General features: G+C 47.2%; 1 protein-coding gene across 1 annotated transcript in view; it reads left to right on the top strand.

The window, feature by feature from the left end:
• The first annotated feature begins 54 nt into the window (after positions 1–54).
• PLEKHA2 (pleckstrin homology domain containing A2) overlaps positions 55–24,454 on the top strand; it is a 59,849-nt gene continuing 35,449 nt past the window's right edge. Inside the window, exons 1-2 of the mRNA XM_006086248.3 lie at positions 55–188; positions 11,769–11,932. Coding sequence (XP_006086310.1) covers positions 11,792–11,932 — 141 coding nt within the window. The 5' untranslated portion in view covers positions 55–188; positions 11,769–11,791. The remainder of the gene's footprint in view (positions 189–11,768; positions 11,933–24,454) is intronic.

Here is a 24,454-nt window from a genome sequence, read left to right on the forward strand (position 1 = left end):
CAAGGTCGCCGCCGTCCGGGGTCGGGCCGCGGGGGTGGGGCCGCGGGAGGGTGGGGGCGGCGTTCTGCTGAGCTGCCTGTTCTCACGTTTGCAGCGGCGGAACTTCGTTGCGGGTTCTGGCGCCGGGGCCGCGGCCCCGCCACAACTGCCCGAGCTGCGGGCAGGGCAGGAGAGCAGAGACCGTCCAGGCAAGTCCCTTGGGCACGGATGGGGCCGTGGAGACTCGTCTCTCTCTTTCCCTGTCACCTTATTCCAGGACAGGCCTAGCGTGCTTCCGTGGGGCGATCCCTTCCGTTCCCGCGGGTCCAGCCCGGCCCCGGCCTTTTGGGACCCCAGGCTAGGGGGTGACTTGGAGGAAAACTGTCCTCAAATGCAGATTCGGTGCCAGGTTGGGAAAGCGCTTTGAGGGGATCTCTCTCTCTCTCTCTCTCTCTCTCTCTCTCTCTCTCTCTCTCTCTCTCTCTCTCTCCTGTGTTTCTCTCTCAAACTTCTTCCTCCCCTTTACTCGTTTCCCTTTTCTGCTGCAGCTCTCCAGTTCTGAAGACTGTTATTTCATCAAGTTAAAAAAAAGAGGAAAGGAAAAAAGGAGGCCTTGTAGGAAGGAAAGGTGTCCAGGCATGTCCTCCACTTGAGTCTTACACTTCTCCTCCCCCAGCCCAGCCCAGCACCCCCCCCCCCCACCTCCCCAGCCTTTGGGCTTAAAGTTTCCTCCCTTCTTGATGAGTGTGGGTTCAAGCTGTGTCTTCCCCTTTGAATTCCCCCCCCCCTTCTTTCTTTCTTTAGGACTCCAACTGGGGCTTTCTGAGGAGAGTAAACAGCAGAGAAGAGGGTGGGGGAACACATTCTACCAGGATGCCAGCTGTGGCTCTTGGAGGCCCCTCAAGCCCACTGAGTGGTGGTTGCACTTGGGCTGAAGTTCCAAAACTGTACTCATGTTGTTCTTAATATATCTGACTAGGCCGGTCTCCTTTCTGAAGCTTCATCATTTTTCTTTGTTTGGTGGCAAAGCCTTCAGAAACAGCAAAGCCGAAGGGGTTGAAAGAATAGAAATGTTTGTTTTCCATTTTATTTGGATTCAGTTGACATCTATTATTGGATAACAAGGACATGAAAGGCAGTGACGAACAGAAAGCAGCCTCTGGCTTTTAGGGAGCTTCCAGTCTAGGAAGCCAAACAGATTCCTAGAACACAAAGCTGTGTGTTCAAATAGAGACCCAGCGTGCTTTGAGAAACCAGAGGAGGCTTTTAAAAAGCACTGTCATCACTTCAGATATTAACCTCCTTCACTTGAAGGGAGGTGACTAGACTCCGTGGCCAGCCCAGGGTATGACATCTACTAGGTGCTGAGTAAATGTTCGTTGAATGAATGAATGAATGAATGACAGCAAGCACATGGGTTATGTGCATCTGTCCAAATGGAAGGAAAAAGAGCAGTGTGGGGGTGCCTCCAGCCTGTGGAAACTCAACCCACCAAGCTGGTTTACTCTGGATGTTGCCTCTACACTTAACTAGTCCTCCGCCCTCTTTGTAAGCCCCCCTTTTTACAACGTGTGACACACCTGGTGGAGCTCTAGTTGGCTGATGATGGGAGCCTTGCTCACTTCAGAGGTGGGTAATCACTTAGATATTGACTTGGAAACCACCTACTCTGTGGTGGAGAGTTTGCAAAGCCTTCTTTTCCTTTGTTGGTGTTTTCTTCTGTCTTCTGTAGAAGGAAGTAGGGCCTACGAATCCCATCATGTCATCGCAGTAAGTCGAGCCATATTTAGCTCAGTATTTCACCAGGTTTAAAATAAACCCTGAAGACATGCAGGTTTTGGGTGGTGCCTACCCCTGGAGAGATTCTGCAGAAGTGGGAAGGGAGATGCGTCAGCCCGAATTGCCAGGTCCTCCCGAGCAGCCCCCTGCAGGCTTGCAGGGTGTTGTTGAGGTGCTGGAACTCCAGGAAGACCCAAGCAGCAGGAGCAGGGTCTTTATTGTGCACATCCAGTTGGCCCTTCATTGACTCCCTGTCTTCTTCCTGGGGCAGGTGGGCAGGTGGGCGATGCCCCTGTTAAAAGGCCTCAAATTAGATCTTGTTGTGGGCCACAGTGCAGTAAATACCTTCCGACTCACTGGAACTGCTGGGGCACTATTTATTCTGGCTGATCTAGTCCTAGAGCTTGGAAAAGAGGATCTGGGTGCTGGAACATTGGGTTGCTCCGTCTCTTCCCACCATGAGCAGTTTGGGCTGCCTTACTTTCAGTTTTCCGTCTGTCTTAGGGAGCTGGATGGCACTCCGGCAATCTAATCTGTTAGGCTTTGGAAGGGAAGGAAGCAGAGCAAATATTATGGTTTGACAGCCTATGGGGAGAGAAGAATCCTAGCTCTGCCCGATATAAGCCCATCATTAAGCCTGGGAATTGGACAGGGAGGGGAGATAGGGCAGCTGAGCGGTGGGAGGGATGGGTCCCTTCCTTCCCGTGCTGAGGGGGCCTGTGCTTAGTGTAGGGGGACTTGGAATTGACCTTTATTCCAAATCTTGTGCTACTCTGTTCTCCCCTCCTCTGGCCCCTGCTGTTAGTTAAGCACAACCAATCTTTCCGGCTTTATAACTTATCTTCTTTCTGAAAGCCCCTTCTCTGCCCTGACCTCCAGCGATTAAAGTGACTTGCAGGGGACTAGAGACTGGATTGGGCTCTCTCACCCCGAAGGTCCCAGCTCTGCTGGTGCAGGAGCTCCTGACACTGACACTGGGCAAAAGGCTTTCAGCTTTGGGCCTGTGCTGTGCTTTTCTGCCCATAGAGTTCGGCCAGCTGAGATAAAGAGGGTGGGAAGCCAAGTCTGCTTGTCCATTAGCTCCTGGGAAACACTGCAGTTAAAGTGCAAAGGCTAGTACTTGCTGTGCTATCAGCTAGGACTCATATTTGGCCATCCACTTGCAAAGTGGCTCTCTGCTATTGTGATCCTCCCTTGGGCGGAGCAGGAGGCAGCTCCAGCACCCCTTCCCTGGAACCCCATAGGCTCTGCTGGGTTCTGTTAACTTTCAGGGAAAGCTGGCCAAGATAGAGTCTTTGGATCTCTTGGATTTTTTTTTCTAACCTCTTGGAGAATTTTATTTATTTATTTATTTAAAATATATTTTATTGATTTTTTTTTTTTTACAGAGAGGAAGGGAGAGGGATAGAGAGTTAGAAACATCGATGAGAGAGAAACATCGATCAGCTGCCTCCTGCACACTCCCCACTGGGTATGTGCCCGCAACCAAGGTACATGCCCTTGGCCAGAATCAAACCTGGGACCCTTGAGTCCGCAGGCTGACGCTCTATCCACTGAGCCAAACCGGTTAGGGCTTCTTGGAGAATTTTAGAGAGGTAAAATATGGTTCTTGAGTAGAGGCCAGAGGAAAGAAAATTTATGCCTTTCTTTGTGAGGGATAACAGTGTCATGGCCTTTCCGTTGATATTTGCCTATTGATATTTGAGTGGTAGAGGTGGCCCTGCAGCCCTGGCCCTGCATTGGCCAGCTTTGCGGAAGTCATGGTAATCATGTACTACTTGTTAGGCACTCCTCACATACAGACATCTTAACAACAACTGTTGCCCAGTGCTTACTCTGTACCAGACGTCCTGGTAAGCACTTTTCACACATTATTTATTTCACTTAATTCCCCACAAGCAACCTTTGAAGTAGGCACAGTGATGCTCTCCATTTTGCAAATGAGGAAATAGGCCCAGAAAGTTCATCAGAGTCTGACTCTAAAACGCAGCCTCTCTCACTTCGCTCTACCACATCAATGGGTGACTGAAATCAGCACACCCTTTTCCACGGCCACCTTCTTGCAAGAGTTTCATCAAACCCACTCATGCTGATCAGTCACCTGCACATCCTCCTTGTCACACCCAGCCCCTCCCTAAATTCAGGGTTGTGAGCACATACGTGACTTTAGACAGATGCCCTGACACTTTCCTCTGGCACTTTCCAAAGGCTAGTCGAGAGGAGAAACAACCATGCTTTCTTTTTTTCCTTTTCCTACTGCCCACATTGTAGTGGCTCATACTGTCAAGCTTTAAATGAAGATTGTAACTCTGGGACTCCTGTGTGGTTCTTGCTGGGAAGCCCTACCGTGAAACTGAATTCATTGAGTCTTCTAAGTGGGGGACTTGGACCATTCTGCAGGTTGGAGATCTCTGTTTTTACAGGCTATTTATTTAAAAAAATATATATTTTTATTGATTTCAGAGAGGAAAGGAGAGGGAAAAAGAGAGAGAAATATTAATGATGAGAGAGAATCATTGATCGGCTGCCTCCTGCACGCCCCCTAGCTGGCAACCTGGCATGTACTCTTGATCAGAATCATACCCGGGACCCTCAGTTCGTAGGCCAATGCTCTACCCCAGGGGTCCTCAAACTACGGCCCGAGGGCCACATGCAAATACAAATATTGTATTTGTTCCCGTTTTGTTTTTTTACTTCAAAATAAGATATGTGCAGTGTGCATAGGAATTTGTTCATAGTTTTTTTTTTAAACTATAGTCCGGCCCTCCAACGGTCTGAGGGACAGTGAACTGGCCCCCTGTTTAAAAAGTTTGAGGACCATGCCAAAACCGGTTTGGCTCAGTGGATAGAGCGTCGGCCTGCGGACTGAAGGGTCCCAGGTTCGATTCCGGTTAAGGGCATGTACCTGGGTTGCGGGCACATCTCCAGTGGGAGATGTGCAGGAGGCAGCTGGTCGATGTTTCTCTCTCATCGATGTTTCTAACTCTCTATCTCTCTCCCTTCCTCTCTGTAAAAAAAAAATTAATAAAATATATTTAAAAAAAAAAAAAAAAAAGTTTGAGGACCCCTGCTCTACCCACTGAGCAACTGGCTATGGCTTTACAGGCTATTTAGAAAACCGGTGTGGCAGCTCGCCTACGTGGTGACCTCTCTGGTGGAGGTGCTCTCTGGAGCCTTGAGCCCTGGCAGGCCTTTGTTTCCTACTGGCTCCAGCAACCACATTTTCTCTGAACATAGATGAGGTTGCTGTAAGAGAGGTCATGAGTGTTTAAAATAGTTTGTTGTTTTTAGCATCGTTATTGCAGTGGTATCAGTGGTCAGTGACTCCTGCCGTTTCCCCCGCGTTTTTTCCCTTAAAAGTTTCTTGAGTGTCTCTTGCCCTCCATTCAAAGTTCTTGGGTCGAGTGGGGATTGGGCTGCTGTCTGTGTGGAGGAGCTTCTTTTCTTAACTTCCCCATTCCTGTAGATGTTTGCATTCCTCACCCCGAACTTCCGTTGGGAACATGTTCCCAGTACATTCCCTTCTCTCTCACATTACTCTCCTGCCATAGACTGTTTGGAGTTCGCTCTGATGACATTTTCAAAATGCAGTGAGATTGTAACCGTAGAGATAGATGCTCCCACACTTCCTAAGTTATCATCTTTGGCCCATTCTCAGGGATGTGTTCTGAAATAGCTAAGCCTGTGTTTTGCTGTTGTTCTGTGGTTTTTACCGGGCCCTGGGCATTGTTGAGGTTCCACAATACACGCCCATGGGTGCTGCAGTTGAACAGAGGTGAGCACTCTGCTCACATGGCCCCGCATATCCCAGCTGAGTGCCCGCTCTTAACCTCCACACCCCAGTTCCTGTCTGCTGCATTACAGTCCTCGCTGAGACCTCTGATGTCATTTCCCGATAAACTTTCTCCTGTAGAAATTTAGCAATTTCCTGTTGGTATCCCTGTTGCTCACCGACGCTGGAGCTCCCACCCTCTTTCTCCCACCATCAGCGGGCAATACGACAGGGGATGTACTTACTGCATGCCCCACACTGCGTGGCAAAACCCGCCTTCCTGACTGTTTTTTGGACTAAAATTGCTGAAACTCCCTGTCCTGCCAACACCGAGTAACATGAAAGAAAAAAATCTCCAAATTTAAAAAACAAGTAAATTAAAAAAAATTTTTTGAACTTTTTTTAAAACTGGAGGTTAGATTATATCATAATGGGGCAATGCCATTTAAGACTTTATCTCTGTTATGCCTTTCTCATATTTTTATACACCTCAGCAGTGTCAGCATGGTCAGGCAGAGCACTCTCCCTCACTTTATTCTTTCCCTTATCTCCAAACTGCATTACTGATCTTAAAAATCAAGATGTACAATACAGCAAACTATTGCTTACATGACTTAGTAGCTCTATACTTTTCTTTAAAAAAATTTGTTCATCCATCTCTTTATCTAGCCATTTATTTAAAAAATGTCAGCCCTCTCTCCCAAGTCTCAAGAAGGAAAATTCCACTGGGGGGTCCTTGTTAGGTTCCCTTTTCTTTTGCGGGAGTGCTGGGCTTGCGTGGCAATAGAGGTATAGAGGCATCAACTTGGGCGTGAATATTGCTGGCTGCAAGGACTGGGGCTCCTCTTAGGAAGACCAGAGAGTAAGGAACCAAACCTGCAAGGAAAGAATGAGCCTCTCTAAGAGGATGTTGAAATAGGAAGTAAGACACGCAGCTAGAATGGAGGGTGCCAAAGCTCTCTGAGTGGGTACCTGGCTCTTGAGCAGTTGTGATGGGTGGGATATTGCTTTTAAAAGTCCCAAGAGAGGTATAATGTAGGCAAGGTTTTACTTGTTTATGGACTCTGGAGAATGGAGAAATTTCTTCTCAGCTTCAAAACATCTATGCTGGGAATGAGGGTTTATGTGGAGTTAAATAGTCTTCCTTCCTACTAAATAAAATAACACACATCCCTGTAGAAAATTTGGGAAATACAGAAAATACATAAAAGTAAGTAAAATTCACCCATAAACCATAGATACTAACTGCTGACATCTTGGTGTCTGCATGTCAGTCTTTTTCTATCCAAATATAGAAATACAAAAATAATATTTAGAGGGTTGAGATCATATTATAAATCACATGGTATCTTTAAAAATCTTATGGCTCTCCCTAATTCATTAGAAATCACTTAAAAACATAGTTTTTAAATGATTGTGTAACATTTCTTTATGTGAATGTCTCATAATTTAATTTTTCCTTAATCGTTGGAGACATTCAGAGCATTTCCAACTTTTTGTTATTACAAAATCTATTGCAGTTGCTATCTTTTTATTTTAATCTTTATTTGCATCTTTGTTCATTTCATTGGATAGAATCCTAGAAGTAGATTTACTGGGTCAGAGCTGTGAACATTTTTAGCTCTCTTGTTATATATTGCCAAACTGCTTCCCAGAAAGGTTCCTACTCCTGTCCCCGGTGTATAAGAATCTTAGGGGAATTTTTCAAGTAGATAACGTTTGTTTTAAGTAGCAGTCTTCTCCTTACTCTTTCACTCCCTCTATTGTCTCTCTCTTCCATCTGGGTATGTTCTATTTCTTAGGGTCTTGGTCCCAGATATCACTTACATATTATGAGCCTGATAAAGATGCCAGTTGCCTCAATTCCTAGGGGACAATTTTATTCTTGGCTTGAATCTCCTCCAGTGATGGAACGGAGGCATTGAAATGGGCAATTGAGGGGATATTTTGGACAAAGAAACCTCCTAATGCCCCTGATCTCACTGTAAGGTAGGCAGCCATTGACTCTCTTTTTCTTCATGAGCTTTGTCGGCTCAACTAGCACATGTTGGCCAGGAATCTTGGTTTAATTGACATTTAACCCATTTTCTGCTGCTGATCAATGGGTAATTTCATGCAAATTCACTTTATTTTCCTCCAAAGTTTCATTGTCACTATAAATTAAATATTTAATATATTTTCATTTGCAGTACATACCTAGGAACTTATATACTGAAAACATCTGGATCATATAAAACTTTACTTTTTTTTCTAATTTACTTTTCTTTAAAATACATTATTTAGTTATCTGCATTGTGCGAGGCCATGTTTTGGTTTGGTTTGGGGTATGTGTATGAGAGAGACAGAGACAGAAAGAGATTGATTGATATTGATTGCAGGCACACATCCATTTGATTCACATTTCACAAAGTCCACGAAGGGAGATGAAGCAGGAAATAGGTCTCAAGAATTGTAAAAAAAATCATAAGCTATGAATTAGTCATATTATTGCTTGGAATTTATGTTGTTTCGTTGTAAAAGGAGAAACAAAGCATGAAAATGCGAATTTCAGCATCATTTATTGAATGTAATCTAACTGTAATATTGAATGTAATCTAGCTGAAAAATTGAATGTAATCTAACTGTCTAATCACGGAGAAATGGTTAAGTAAATTATAGTAAATACAGTCCAGTAATATCATGCAACCATTAAAAACAACGATTACAAAGACTATGTAGCAACAGGGAACATGTTTATGATACAATTTAAATTTTTAAAAAGGCCGATTATGCAGACAGTGGCATGAAAAAGCATGCAGAAGTGAAAATGGCTGGCTAGAGTGATCTTTTTGAAATGACGACATTGTTGTATTGTGGTCTTTGCACTATGCACGGAAAGCACTAGGGAGGTTTGGCATGCTTTGGAAGGATAGGGAGGGTGCTGAGTGGGGCGGACCAAGGTCCCTTCCTGCACAGATGTCTGTTCTCTTTGTCTTCCATGTATTGTGAAGGCTAAGAAGCTACTTGCTGGGTGGTTTCATTGTGGTGTCAGAGCGAAGGTGAAGAGGCGAGGCTGAGAGAGGGGTATCTGGTGCTTTAAGCCAGCGAGAACGCTCTGCATACTGCCCCAGGAGATGGGGAGAAAGTCACTGTCAGCATCTGGGGCCTAGGGCATGCTGGGGCTGGGGCAACTCCTGGGTCCCCCTACCCAATGTCACCCTCTATCCAATATTTTTACATCAGGGAAATGAAGTTAAAAATGACATTTAAGATAACAAGTGATTCTAGAGAGTCAGAAAACAGGCTTAAACTACATAACTGGAGGAATGTTGTGAGTTAGGAAGGACATGTCAAAGCTTTGTCTTGGTCTTGGTAGGGGAATTTTGGGGTGACAGTATGTGTGTGTTCATTCTGTAGAACCAGTTGCTAGCTCTTTCCTTTCTCCCTTCCCTGCCCAGTTGTTTGGGCTGAACCTGGGGTGGCAGAGTTGATTGTATGAGAGGGGCCCCTCTGGGAGAAAGAGGAGGAAGATGATGGTGACAGCTCTGAGGCGGGGAGGGGGCAGCAGGCTCTCTGTACCCAATCTTAGCAGCTGTTGTGACAAGGACTGTACGAGTGGGGTCTGAGTGAGCTGGCAGAGGGTTGGGGTAGGACCTCAGGTTTGTGTTCTGTGCCCGGCTTTGAGGATGTCACTTCTGTGTGGGTCGGCTGGTTACAGCCACGTGTCCCTGTGATGCTGGTTCTCCTGCCGCTGATCCTTCCCCACCTCCCACGCTCTTGGTGCGCTCTGTGACTCAGCGGCTTCTCAGGACATCTGAGCAGCTTCTTTTTTTTCTGGGGCGAGAACCACAGTCAGGAGATGTTGTAACCAGAACGCTTCCTTTCATTACCTTTCCTTTTGGTACATGCAGGTCTTCTCCCTTCCAGGGCTCCGTGCCGATGGAAAACCCCCTGCACCACAGCGGGCTGTTGGAGGATTGTGGAAAGAGTGCCTTCTCTGGCCGCTGACTTGAGAAAAAGACGGGCACTGGGTAATCCTGGTGGCTGAAAAGGGAGCATTTGAAAGCCGGCATGAAGCTGGGCGCTGTGCAGGAAGTTAGGCCCACGCAGTCGGCTTTGTTATCCCGTTGCATTTTTATGCTTTCTCTTAGAAATGTCCCCCGAGTGGCAAGTCCTGAAACCCCTGGAAACCCTGTCTGTGGCTGCATCAAGGGGATTTGCCTAGTTTTCGTGAGGGATAGGTGTGCTCCCTCATCCTGACCAGACACTCAGTGGGAGCTGGCCCAGCCTCTCTGCAGGGGACTCCTGTTTCTCCCCATTCCTAGGGGACAAGCTGCATCCTCTCTCAGGGACATGCTCCCTCCCCACCCATTCCCAGGCCTCTCGCCTTCCCATCTTTGACCCAGTGTCTGCAAGAAGACTTCAAGTTCCTCCCATGGCGTTTGTGCCTGACTCTTGGCTTGTCTCCATGTCTCTCCCTTTCCTGTGCTCACACTTGCTCAGCTGTGGGATGGGAGCTGGGAGGAAGCTTTGCTCGGGAAGGCACGGAGAAGCAGGGCCGCTGGCTGCAGGTACCTGTGCCAGACACGATGCTCCTTAGTGCAGGGCTGTTTCTCCCCTCCACCCCACCCTGCCACTGCCCCACACTTCTTCCTTCTCCGCTGCCATCTTTCTAATCCTCCTCTTTCCACTTCTTATTCTTTCTCACCTCCTCTTTTATTTCTCCGTTTACGTCCTTTGCCCTGTTTCCCTGCCTGCTTTATTCTTTTGTCCCCCATCAGTACCCAGCAAGTAGCTGTGGGATCTCCTTTCTGACTGAGTCGTCTGTCCCCATTGGGGTCCTTACCTAGAATCAAGGGATTCACTGTTCATTGGTGTCCTTGTGTGTATGTGTGTGTGGGGGGGCACTTTTTTCCTTGGGGCAGCCTTTTGACACTGCCAGGCCCCTTGTGGGGGTGGAAGAGAACAGACTGCCCTACCAGTCACCACCCTTAGAATTCTCTGCTCTCCTAGGAATGTGTCTTCTTGCTGGTGGGACCTGCTCCCTGGGCCTGGAAGACTATAGGTGTGGCGTCTGGGTAGCTTGCTTGCTGATCAATGTCGTGGTGCAGGGCATGGCCTTAGGTGGGCCTTCTTACGACTTTGCTTAGTTGTAGACTGAGAACCATGGTGGCCTTGGGTGTGAGTGGACTTTGCTTGTTGCAGCCAAGCAGGACCAGGGGTGAGCAGTGTCTGTCCTTGAAAGTCTAAATGGTGTTTTCTAATCCTTGTGGGACCCTGTGCATCAGGTTGGGTGTAACTGCTTGTGGGAAGTTGCTCACATTCCTTTGGGAGGAGAACAGAGCTCCTGGCCTTTCCGATGGCTCTTCAGAGAGTCGGCAGGAAATCACAAGGAGAGGGGAGGCTGGCTTGAGGGTGCGGCACGTCCCACGACACGGGGACCCTCTTCTGGAGTCGGTGACAGTGTTCAGGGTTGGGCTCTCTTCCGATCCCTCCTTCTTTCTGTTACAAGTGGCCCCCGGGTCCCAGCACAGTGAAGTGAGTGAAGCGTGTGGCCCTGCCACGACGTCACGGGAACCTCAGGTTAATTCTTTGGTATCTTCACGGATCCCGAGGGGCTGGCTTATGATTGAATTCCTGGCAAAGTTTTATCCAGGCATTTGAACGGGAGCTTAAGTCCTTTCTGAAGTAGTTTCTTTATGTATAAAACTGGGTTATAACCTACTTTCCAAGGCTTTTGTGAAGAGTAATAACAATACCTAGTGTTTATGAAGAACTTAATACGCACCAAGCACTTAATTTTCACCAAAATTGACATATGAGATGCAGGTACTGTTATTATCCCCATTTTGTAGATGCAGAAACTGGGGTGCACAAAGATTACATAGTTTGTGGTCACACGGTAAGTGGCCAGAACTGGAATCGGAACCCCGGCCTTTGACCCAAAGTCTAGGCGTGAATCCTCTATGCATGTAAAGTTGCCTAACCCTCTGCTCGCTGCATAAGAGAGCCGCAGGGAAGTTAGGTGATACATGTCACTGGGTTTTGATGACTCCTTACGAATGGAATTGGTAAAAGGTTTCCCGGGGCTGGTTGGGGAAAACATTTGGTGCCCCGGGGAAAGAGGCTGATGCAAGAAATTGCCAGGCCAGCTTCTCGCAGAGGTGAGTCAGGCCAGAGTGAGGTTCCCGCAGGCCCCGAGGCAGGGCCCACTTTACCCTCCTTCTCAACCAGCACCTCCCTCCCTCCTGCCATGCAGGGTGATGTGAGCAGAGCCCAGGAATGCCTTATGTGGATCGGCAGAACCGAATCTGTGGGTTTCTGGACATCGAGGAGAATGAGAACAGTGGCAAGTTTCTGCGGAGGTACTTCATTCTGGACACCCAGGCCAACTACCTTCTCTGGTACATGGACAACCCCCAGGTGAGAGGCTACGGGGGAAGGAGAAGGGTGGCTGGCTGCCTGTCACTGCCTGGGAGGAATGCACATGGCATTAGCCCCAGGGCTTCGTCTCTCATGGGCAGCACTGACCTGCAGGTCAATAAGGAGGGGAACCCCCCCCCGCCCCCCGCTCTCCCACCCCCACCCCCACACACATGCACGCACACACAGGAAATCATCCCCGATTTTAGCTTGAGAAGAAACTCATTTCTCCTGACCCAGGGGATCTGGTGTCTTTTCTCACACTCAGGGATGTAATACTGACAAAGTCAGGCAGCGGCCAGCCAGGCTGGACCCAGGCTCTGCAGCCTGGGTTGCTCCCTCTCACCTCTCTGGTTCGGGCTGTGGCCTTGTGGCCACTCCTGCTCTTCCAGTCTGGGGCCCCTCCCCGGCAGGGAATGTGACCTGGTTCCCCGAGCTGGACAAAAGTTGGACTTCTCTGGTCTCCTGCATCGAGTCGGGAGTCCCAGTCCTGGGTTGGAGGCGACCCTGGGAGTCATCTAGTTTTGCCTCCTCGCACTATAGATGAAAAAAGCTGAGTTTCAGACATTGGAATCAGCAGGGGCCTCCTAAGTTTTATTGCCTTGCCTGGGAGTCCCGGAGTCGTCCCTGGTCTGGGAAGAAGTTGCTCTTGCCCTGATGTGGGACCTCAAGTCTTTTTTTTCTGGGGCTGGGAGTGCTTTAGGTCTTTCCTTGGCACCGCCCTAGAGCAGTTTGGTGCAGTGAGGCTCCGAAGACTGGCGTGGCCCTTAAACGGCAAGATCGTGTGGCCATGTTGGAGTGGGGAGGGGTGTGGGCCTGAGATTTGGCTCCGGTTCAGAGACTTGGGAAGAGGAAAGTCTGAGTGTTGGGGGATGGATTCGGTCTTGGAGATGTGAAGTAGGAAAAGAGTCCTGTGAGTCTCTAGGTCATTATCCGGGGACTGGCCCTCTAGAGGCCTTTGGCATTTGTCCTCTGAATTTGATGGCTGAGAGAAAACATTATGGATAACAGAAAACATACCCAGAGATCAGCTGCCGTGACTCACCCTGTCCAGGAAAGACTTAACCCTCAATAGAACTGTCCCCCCTGTTTCACCCCCCATTCCTGATCAACCTTCTGTTGGTTACTCTTATTTAAAGTGCGGAGCATGCAGAATAAAACTTACACATGGACGCTTACGTCCTTGACTGAGCCTGGAATGCTTGCCTCTTGCGATGTTTTGTTTTTGGGTGTGCCTTCAGGCTCTGCTATATCATTTTCCCTGCTTTTGCTCTGCAGAGGTGCCCACAGCTGAGTCAACAGATCTTGAAAGAAGTAGCATCTTAGGTGCCACTTCCCCACCGTTGGAGGAACTCAAAATCGAGTCCTGTGGCCGGTAGATGTGATTTCTGGCATGCCAGGGTTGAGACCCAGTGACTTATGGTCTCCGAGTCTGATCATTCCTTTTCCCTTTTTCTTCCACTGCATACCTTCTCCCATGTACCTGCCATGTTAGCTCAGGTAACTCAAATGTATTTCTGTCCTCATTCAGCTGCTTAGTACTATGCTTCCTACTAGGATCATTCTTAATGCAAATTCTGCCTGGCTGTTGCAGCTACCTCCCCTGAGAGTTGGACCCTCCTTCATACTCTGGGCCACAGACTGAGTCTTTTATTTATTTATTTTTAAAAGGTATATTTTTATTGATTTCAGAGAGGAAGGGAGAGATAGAAACATCAACAAGGAGAATCATTGATCTGCCTCCTGCACGCCCCCTACTGGGGATCTTGCCCGCAACCCAGGCATGTGCCCTTGCCCAGAATCAAACGTGGGACCCTTCAGTCCACAGGCCAAAGCTCTATCCACTGAGCCATACAGGCTAGGGCTCACAGACTGAGTCTTGCTGTCAGTGACATGTTACCCAAGACCACAGTGTCACCATTTCCAATCTCAAATGTTGCCAGTTATCAGGGTTTTTCTTGCTCTTTCCTGCCTTCTGGTTTGACTATCCCTTGGTTCCAGAACCTGCAGTAACCTTGGATGCTGGGCCTTGGGCTGCTTCCTGGGGTGTCTGGGGTCAGCCTCTGTGCAGGTCGCACCCTCCTGTGCTTCCCTGCCAACGGAGCTCTCAGGATGCTCTTTGTGCTAGAGCCTTCTTTGAGCTTGAGTTACCCCTGTTGGAGATTCTTTACATTTTCCCTGGAGGCAGAAATTTCAGCTGGCTTGGCACATGCCTAAAAAAGGAGAGTCTAGCTGTGACACAGCAATATTTCAGAACATTTTACTTCTTTAGTTGTTGGCTTAGCTCTTCGTTGTGTTAATGGCCAAACAGCCATTCTAGACTTGAGAGTGGATATTTTTGTAAGTTGTAGAATAGTGTTAGTGAATAGTTACTACTGTGTGCCAAGCACTGTTCTAAAGACTTCATTGGTCTTCATTTCATTCTGACAAGAGTCTAATTGGTAGGTATTATTGTCCTCATTCTTAAGGTGAGGTGGGTGAGGCAGAGAGGGGAAGAGCTTTGCCCATGGTTACATAATAAGAAAGAGGCAGGGCCAGGATTCTAACCTTGGCAGTCTGACTCCAGTTCCCCTGCTGTCAGGGCTGATAGTGAGACAGTCATCTTACTCTTGCCTGGGAGGAAGGAAAGCTTTCAAAAGTAGTCTCTGATTAAGAGATAGAAGCCAGAAGACTCTCGGGGCTGGGAGCGCCTAGTTGGCAGGGGGCTCATCTGGCTTAGCTTTTGATCCACAGTGTCCAGCATTTGATGAATGTGTGCTCACTGAATGAATGGATGAATGAACTAAAGAGGCCCAGGTAAAGAGGTGGTCAGAGGGAGGCCTTTATGAAATGCAGAGTGCCCCACACCACTCTCCTGGGGTTGGGACATGGCCTACACCCAGTGGAAGTTCTGTAAAGTGTCGGGAGTCAGGAGAAGGGGGACTGGAGCTGGTCCCGAGAGCAAACTGGAGGGTTTTGTTCTGTCCCCGTGAAGAGAGACATTGGGAACTCCCTTCGGACATCTTACTTGTATAGGGAAAAGGAGACACCTGATATAATATCTTAATTATTTAATAGACATTAATAAGTGGGGGGTTTTCCGAACCCAGGTCTCTGATCTTTGCCTGTTTAAGCCATGTGGTGTTTATGGAGCCGGTTTTTACTACCACTGTTACTACTGTTATTACTCACTGAAGGTTGTACTTACTGAGTCTTATTGAGTGGTTACATGCGTTGCATGTATCATGTCATCAAGTCCTCACAAGAATCCTGGGACTCAGGGACGATTGACACTCTGACAGTATTCTGCAGGGTGCAGAGAAGTCTGGCGACTTTGCTAAAGGTTATACAGGTGGTAGGTGCAAAGTTGGAGTTGGAGCCAGGCCTGTCTGACGCGAGTGTCTGCACTCTTCACACTTGTCTGCTTCCTTCCTCCTGCTGATATTTGTGCTCAGCCTAGGCAAGGTCCTGTAGATGAGGTGGACGAGAGCTCAGTGAGGTATTTGCCACAGAGAAGCTTCAGGTTCAGTTGGGGAGATGAAGACAATATACATAAAACTAAAGTGTGGAAAAACCAAGTCCATTTTTATAATAGGACTAGAGGCCCAGTGCATGAAATTCGTGTACGGGTAGGGTCCCTAGGCCTGGCCAGCGATCAGGGCCAATCGGGGCCTTCTGGCTGCTGGCTGGGGCCTTCCTTCCCCAGCTCCCAGCTGCCTGCCAGGACCTTCCTTCGTTCCATGCTGCCCCTGGTGGTCAGCACAGGTCATAGTGAGCAATCGAACTTCCGGTCTCCCGGTCGAACTCCCGAGGGAACACTCTGCTTGTTAGCCTTTTATATATGTAGATAGCATATCATGAAGTTGAAGTGCCCAGATGCCAGTATTTTGGCTGAAGGAGAAGGGGGTTGCAATGTTCTCTGCTGCCCATCTGGGAAAGAGGAGGACCTGGAGGTGGAGTCTTAGACAGATGGTTTTCAGCTTGGGAGGTAAGAGATCAAGGATCGAATCCTGGCTCAGCCACTAAGCTATTTTGTACTTATGCAAGTCATTTATCCTCCCTGGGCCAAGGGCACTGGAGATGGTCCTTAACATGGCTTTTGGCCCTTTATGTCCTGAAGGGCTGAGAATAGGGTAACATCCTCGAGTTCAGCAATACCATTTAGCACGTAGTTGCTACACGTGCCCTGCGTGCCAGACACCATCAAATGCTGAGGCTTCAGCGGTGAACAGGACAGAGAGTTCGCCTTCATGGAGCTTACACTGTAGTTGGGGAGCCAGATGACTAAATGAAAATGCGGCAGGGAGAGCTGCCAGGCATCCCTGTATGGAAGGGTAGCACTAACTCCAAATCTGAAAGTGATTGCTATAAGTGATGCACATCCGTAGAGCACTTTACGGGTTTTGGAGTGTTTGCACTTACAATTTGGTTGTTATGCACCCTGGAGGGAGTGGAAGAGGAGGGTGTTCTCAGTTGTATGGGGCAGAGGCAGCACCAAGAAGGGAAGGTGAGCCCGCCTGGTTTGAGGGTGTTTAAGGTCCGGTTCCCCAGACGAGGATTTGTGGCAGGTTCTTTATTAAGGAGAGAGACTGAGACGGTCAAGTGTGCTGGGAGCAGGACAGGGAAGGGGAGGAAGCCAGACAAAGGCGTGAGCTCAGGAGAAGCCCGCAGAGGGTAGGGAGGCCTTAGCCTAGTGCTGCAGGAGGGCTGAGAGTGAGGCCTAAGGGTTGTCCCAAGAGGGCTGAGCTTCCGTATGCCCCGCTGGACCGTCACTGGTTCTGGCTCTACAAATGTGTGCGAACGGCTCCCATGGCCCAACGGCAGCCTTCCAAAGTAGAGCTGCAGGTGCCGGCCATTGTAAGCCCAGCAAAACATGGAAACAGGAGGCCAGCGACAGTGTCTGCTCCGGGGAGGAATCATGCATGTTAGGGGGCAGCCTGTGTGGTCCAGGTACACCCTTGCACGCTGGCCAGAATTTAGTTTTGACGTAGTAAGGTAAGGAATCAAGTTTTTTTTAATACAGGCATTGATGACACCAAACTGATCTAGGATGAAACCCATTAGCTAAAAGGGACCCCTATAAATGGCAAGTTTCAATATTATTGATTATGGCCACTGATTTGGCTAATGCATTTAAAAATCAATATGCTGACAGTTTCAAGCACGCAAATGATTCTTGAATAGAAACAAACGTTAGCTGGATTTTCCTTAAAGAATTTCTATAATATGATGGCAACAGCACTTGTATTTTAATTTAATGTTGGTCCCTATCATGCCAGAGGGGATGACATCCCTTAATAAGGCTTCTCTCCTTTATTACCGTGACCTACAGAGTAACTAAGCATGTTTTAGTTGCACAGCAACGCTTATGTTCCGCTGTCTAATGCCTGCTTGGCCAAGTAATTGCAAGACTAAATTATACAGCCCTGAACAAAGGAGAAACAGGAGCACGAAAACAGTATTGCACTAGATTGTTGTTCTTGTCAAATTTACTCTGTAAAATGCCTTTTCTCTCTTTGACCAAAAAATGCTCAGATGCTTTTACTTTCCAAAGGCCATGATGTGAATTTTGGAACAAAATACCTGTAATATCCAAAAAGATTGCATCTCTGCATTTCTCCTGGTTTACTTTACTTTACTTTTATTTTATTTTATTTTATTTTATTTTATTTTATTTTATTTTATTTTATATAAGCTGAAAGCAATTCTTTCCATTAAAAGGGGCAAAGAGCTTTAGCTGTGTTGACAAAAAGGTGAATATTTGGCTGCATCTATTAGAAAGCATATGGAGGAGCGGTAGGAAATTATATTAATACGTAATGTATAATGGACAATAGTTTTGCTCTTAAAGGCTAGGCAAAAATAGTGTGTGTGCATTTTTTAAATTGCACAAGGTTTTCTGTATCAGAAACCTTGAGCAAAATTTGGCTGAAATCCAACAACATTGAAAAGATTTTTGTCTAATATGCTTCACCCTGTCAAAATGCCAAGAACCAGTGAGGTAACTTTCTTTAAAAACTGGCCACTCGATGCACATGGCACATAATCTGAAATGTGGCAACGCTGACACAGTGACAGCCAGCTTCCTTCCTCCCACTCCTGTTCCCCACGTACATATTCCTCTGGCCAGAGGCAGTATTACCACTTTCATGTGTGTCTGTCCACAAATATTATCTGCATATGCAAGCATTGTGCTAATTCTCAGATCTTCAACAATTGTGTGGGCGATGTGTTTTTACTTCATGGATTTTGTGTAATTGGTATATTAGCTACCTATGTGACATGTGATTTCAAGGGTTAAGTAGAATTTCTGGCATGCTTTTTGTCTATTATTTTGTTAGAGTGAGAATGCAGAATTCCTTTGGGGAAAAAATAATCCCCAAAGAAGATTTCAAGCGACAGATCTGTACTTTGGCTAAAATGCAAATTAAAATAAATAAATAAATGCAAATCTGCTCAGGGTGAATTATTATTAAATTAACATTTTAAGAATTAAAACTATGTGTGGACTTTTTGAGAGTTAACATAAAAGGCTGTAACTGTAATTTTGTTTTATGTGTTGTCTATGGTAATCTTATTTTTAAAACAATTCTTGTCATTAAAAAATTTTTTTTACTTTTAGAGAGGAAGGGAGAGGGAGAGAGAGAGAGAGAAACATTGATGTGAGCATGAAAACAGCAAACACATCAATTGGCTGCTTTTTACTCACACGCTATAGGGGATCCAGCTCATAACCTGAACATGTGCCCTGATCAGGAATCAAACCAGCAACCTTTTGGTGCATGGGACGATGTCCAACCAACTGAGCCGCACCGGCCAGGGCAAAATATTTCTGTCTTTATAACAAGGTGTACTTTGTCTAAAGTAAAAAGAAGTACAAACTAAATTAAAAAGAAGTATAAACTAAAAGGCACTTTTGGGCAATCATGTTAATAGTTAGCACTACTTAATATCAGAGTACAAGCAGCTAAAGAGATAGAAGCTATGAAAGTTAGCAGAGGTTTTAATAATGCAAAACATCGGTGATGACTATTCTAAGTTTTCTTAAAATTCATCTTTGGTTATTTGTTACATTTTGCTTTAGATTTTAACCTTGTGCATTTGTTTTTACTATATCTCTTTATACATCTATTTTAAAATACTTTATGTATCTACTTATATACAAGAATACCATGTCTTTAAGTCACTGTCACCAGGGTTGGAAGAGGAAATAAAAGAGCTAGGAATACAGAGGCCAAGAGACTTGCACATCATGAAGTCCATCCTGGCTGAAGCCGGTACTGGGTACATGTCAACAAGAAAGAGACGTCCAGATGATAGAATGGGAGCATTACACCAGCACAACAGTGTATGATAAAGAATTGACTTTTCTTGAAGAGAAATACTAAATACATCTTTTGGACTGGAGAATGGAGAGAGTAGCCATGGACATTTCACCTTTCTTCCAATTAGTGTTAGGAAATGGAGCTACAGGGTAGAGGGGAGATGTGTTTGATACCAGAGTGGCAGGTGAAGTCACTACCCGGGTCCCTTAATGCCTGGGGACAGCTTGGTGAGTTTCCTTTGGTGAGGACTGTGGAGTGTGGGGCAGAGGGAATTGTGCTCTCCCCTCCATTCCCATCATGCTGCTCTTCTTAGGCAAGTCATTTTCTGAGAGTCAGTGTCTGGCCTCATCTTTTGGTGGTTTGAGTTGTGGTTTCAGCCCATGGGCAGTCATGCTGGCTCATGCCTCAGCTGTGGGGTTTCCACATGTATTCTCTTCCCCCTTTTCTTACTAGTTGACCAGCAAGCTAGTTTTGACTGCCTGCTGTGTTCCTTGCTGTCTGCTAGGAGCCCTGGAGAGATTGAAGAGGAGGTACCAAAAGAGGGCACAGGCAACTCTCCTTCCCCCTCTCCACATTCTGAATTCCTGGTCTTTTGGAGTTTGGCACCTAAGAGCCAGTTTGACTAGTTCCTGCCCTGCCCAGCTTGGGCAACACTACAGAGCCTCTTTTGGTGTAACCCGGCTGGTCCTGCTCTTGTATTTACCTTTCATTGATAACCAACTCTTAGATAATGAGCAGGTCCTTGTACATTTGAAGGATTGTCTCATGGGAGGTGGCATGGTAGAAAGGAAAGTGCATGGGATTTGAGAATCAGGAAGGGTTGGGTTCCATCACTGGCCTGACTACTCAGGACCTCTGTCCCCTTGGGCAAGTTGCTTCACCTGCTCAATCCTTAGTTTCCTCATCTGTAAAATGGGATTGTTGGGATTAAGTGACAACGTGTAAAAGTACCTAGCAGCAGGCCTGGTGCATAATATACTCTAAATATATGTCCGTCTCTTTCCTCCTTTCTCAAGCTGTGCTTTGTCAAAGCAGCAGGTTGGTGCTGGGAGCAATGAGCCCTGTCTTCTCTCTACTCCTTGAGGAAGTGTCTCGTGGTGAATGATAGGCATCAACAGAACCTTCTAGTGCTGACATTCTGTGAATTTATGAATCTTTAGTTAGGTCTTCTGGTCATTTCTGTGCTTCTTGTTACTTTCACTAGAAGAAGGGACAATTCTTCAACAAGAAATAATGTTGCATCTAGAAAAAAGGCTTACCATGGGAGATAAGTCATGGGAGGTGTGGGCACTTCAGCTCCTTGCTCAGTGATGGAAAAGAAACAACCCTGTGCTTTCCACTCATGGAGAGTGGGAGTTCCTTTGAGGTCCTTGGTGACAGAACATTTGAGCAAAAAGCAAGATGACAGCAGTGTCTTCATAAAGCCATCATTTAACAGGAACCTGCCTTGTGCCCTCCATTGTCCCAGAAAATTTAGAAGTGCCAGAGGTGTACAGGTTGCTCCTGACACAGTTGCTGCCAGCTGTGCATACAGCTGGAATCCCTTCTCCCTTCCTGCTCACTGCCCTGCCCTGCTCTTCCATGTCCCTGTTTACTGCTGCTGCAGCAGCCAGAGCCACTCTGTGGGCTGTGGCTGGGCGTGGCCCTTTTCTCTCACCTACTGCTGTGTCTCCAGTGCAGAGCCAGCAGGACCAACTGTTGTCTGCACCAGTGGTCCTCAGGCCTGGTGGCACAGAGGAATCCCCGGGGACATTTAAAAACATACAAGTGGCCAGGCCCTACCTCAGACCAGTAAAAACCCTGGGAATGAAGCTTGAATGTTAGTTTGTTTAAAAATCTCCCCAAGTGACTCACATAGCAGCCCTCCCTCCAGCCTCGGTCCCCACTCCTCATCTGCTCAGGTGCTCTCATCTTAGATGCTTTCCTGCCCCTCTTCCTGGCCCATTCCTCACCTCCTCTTCCCAAGTCCTTAACCCCTTTTTAGTGGGGACTCAGCCCTTCATGTCTCCCTTTACTCAATGCCTGTCCCACAAGAGACCTGCGCCAGGTCATGGGAACTGCAAAGTCACGTGACACCCAAGTTCTAAACATGAACAAATCTTCCCAAAGAAATGTTTGCCCACGGCAGTAGAGGCAGCGTTGCCTTCCAGTCCTCCATGAGGGCAGCGGGCGTTTGTGGACTGGTTTGGGAACTAAACCACCATACAGATAGTTTTCTTTTAAAAATCGATGAGTTAGCTGTGCAGAGGAATAAGATTGTACTTATGTCCTCATTGTGCTTGAAATTTAGTAAGAAGAGACAAACTCACAGAAAAATATTCTCCAGTACAGAATTCAGGACTAGATTTTGTCACGTAGACTAGCTGTTCTCAAACTTGGGCCTATTAAGGGACCACTTGGGAGCATTGAAAAAATGTACATGTCCTGCCCACATTCTGCTTGATTCTGATTCAGTGTTTTTCGGGTGAGGCTGGAGCCTGGGCCTTTATTTTTTTTAAATATATTTTATTGATTTTTTACAAAGAGGAAGGGAGTGGGATAGAGAGTTAGAAATATCGATGAGAGAGAATCATCGATCAGCTGCCTTCTACACACCTCCTACTGGGGATGTGCCCGCAACCAAGGTACATGCCCTTGACCGGAATCGAACCTGGGACCTTTCAGTCCGCAGGCCGACGCTCTATCCACTGAGCCAAACAGGTTAGGGCGAGCCTGGGCCTTTTAAAACAAGCTCCCCCGGAGGTTCTGATGTGCAGCAAAGTTGGAGAAGGGTTGGTGTACGTGAACTCAGTGAGAGGCGAGGCCAGGGCAGGCTGTGGTCAGCGGAGCAGGCTCCAGAAGATGCTATTCCCCTAGAGCAGACGGGGCTGTGGCCGGGAGGGGCGGCTTGCTGGTCCCCGACACCCTGCCCTTCCCCAGGTGCTGTTTCCTGGTGGTCCTACCCTGACATCTGGCAGCCCCCCCGGCATTTTTGCCCAAATTTTCCCTGACCAAGAAAGTTTCTCCTGGGGGGTGCCACACTGGCCAGCGAGCTGTCACCATTAATCTCCTAGGTCCAGTAATTGGAGTGGACACTGAGCTGTCGCTCTGGATCAAGCCTGTGATCCTGGGGCTGTTTTCTCCTGTCGCTCATTTCCCTCTGGGAGGCGAGGACAGTGGGGGGGGGGAGGGGACTGCTTTTGCAGACGTTGGTCATATTTTCCTGGCTTCTCCTGGTGGAGAAGAGGTACACGTGAGCCTTCCGCAGACCGTGGGTGGCCTGTGGGTGAAGGGAGTGAGGACACCCCCGGGGTAACTGGGCCCAGAGAACTGCTGTCTCTTTCTCTCTGGAGCAGAGGACTGAGGGTGGAGCAACTGTGGAGGGTGGAGAGGATGAAGTAGTTGAAATCTGATCGGCTCCTATCTGTCATTACGCTTGGGTTCGTGTCCGAATGGTTCCCCCAAACCTACTTCATTACTCATAATTCAAGATAGGGCCCTGGAGGCCTTTGGGTTGTGGTTTGGAGCCAGGAGACTGAGTTGTGCAAGACCAGGCCTGAGACTTGGCATCTGCATCTTGTAATTAGCATGCGGGTCAGAGATAGGAACCGCCATGGCTCAGCTCTCTATGTATTTTCATGTCACTCTCCCAACAAGCTCTGCGGCCGGACTTATTATTGCACACAGTCCCGGTGGGTGCACTAATGTCCTTAAGCTAGAATTCCAACAGCTCAAGCTTTTTAAAATTATAGTGTTGCTTCTATAAGGGCATCGGGGTGAAGTGAGGAGACCTGAGCTGTAGTTCAGGCTCTGCCACCAATTATATTGCCTTGGACAAAGCCCTTCACTCACAAGTCACTTTGCTCAGGAGCAAGATGCGGGGCTGGTGGTCAGTGTCCAGCACAGGCCTGTGGCTCCATGTGGCTCCGGAGGCCACGCAGACCTGGGCCTGCTTTTGGACACCTCTATCCCCAAGGAGCTGAGTGTCTGCCTGGAGTGGCTTACGTTCCCCTCTGGGGTAGTCAGCTGCTCACGGGCCTCCTGGGTGCTGGGGTTCCTTTTGGACTCTGATTTAGGGGCTGCAAGGCCTCTCTCTTTCCTAAAAAATAAAACAAAATGCAGTCACTGTATAATGAAAAATAATGAGTCAATCCGATCACCCAGAGTTGAAATGCTATTTTGGTTACTGAAAGGCAGCTTTGAGACTTACGGTCTTATTTACAAAAGGGTGGGGGGGGGGGCGGGGGGAGGAGAAATTCTCTCTAGATTTCTTACTCTAAAATCCTAAGGCTCTGAGAATCCTTTTAGCATGGTGTGATTCCCGTCCATTTTCTCGTGAATAGGATATTTCACACATTTCATTTGCTTCAGGTGATGTATGCTGATTTAGAAGGACTAATAATTGGGCCTAGAAGGACTCTTCCCTCTTATCTAAGGGCCTATTTCTTTAAGGGCCATCTCTGGAATGACAGGTCATTTCACTGTTAACCTTTTAGGAAATTTACTAAATTCCCATCATCCAAGAGCCACCTCTGTTTATTACTTTGCCATGACCCAGGTAATGGGGGCTTCAAGGTTATTCTTTAAGGTTTATGGAAACAGTTTAAGAGGTTATAGACAGATTCTCAGGCTCATGGGGGAAGACATGTTCCAAGTTACAGATCAGGAACTCCACAAGTGTAATGTCTTAGCCATTTCTTTGCTACACTGTCATCCCTGTGTCATTGCTTCATTTCTGACAATGGAGAAATTAGAAAGCCAAAGCGATTGCCAAGTTAAATATTGCCACACAAGGTGCCTGTGAATTTCTTGCTGTTTGAATAGTTTATTGACTTCGTGTTTCATGTTGTGTGGACATTAGCAGCCCTGTGAAGTAGACTGACCAGCTGCACTTTTTATTTCTGTATTGTGTGAATCTGTACCCGACTTATTACGAGAAGACTTTGAAGTGGCCTAAAACAGGACCAGGCCAACAAGGGGATCAGATTAGTCAGGACAGAGAAATATATTTGCTAACACTTGTTGAGAGTCACCTATGGGCCAAGTGCTCTTAAATTTACTCAGTCTTACAACTGCCTTGTGAGGTAAGCACTGTTATCAGAAGGGAAAACTGAAGATTAGTGGAACTTCCTCATAGACAAATGGTGGAGCCCACACTTTTACCACCTCCCTGTAATACATAAGCCATGGGTAACGTTCATGCACACATATAATGGCAAGAATGACCACTGTTTTACAG

This window comes from Myotis lucifugus, unplaced genomic scaffold (genome assembly GCF_000147115.1).
Source record: "Myotis lucifugus unplaced genomic scaffold, Myoluc2.0 scaffold_26, whole genome shotgun sequence".
NCBI lineage: Eukaryota > Metazoa > Chordata > Mammalia > Chiroptera > Vespertilionidae > Myotis > Myotis lucifugus.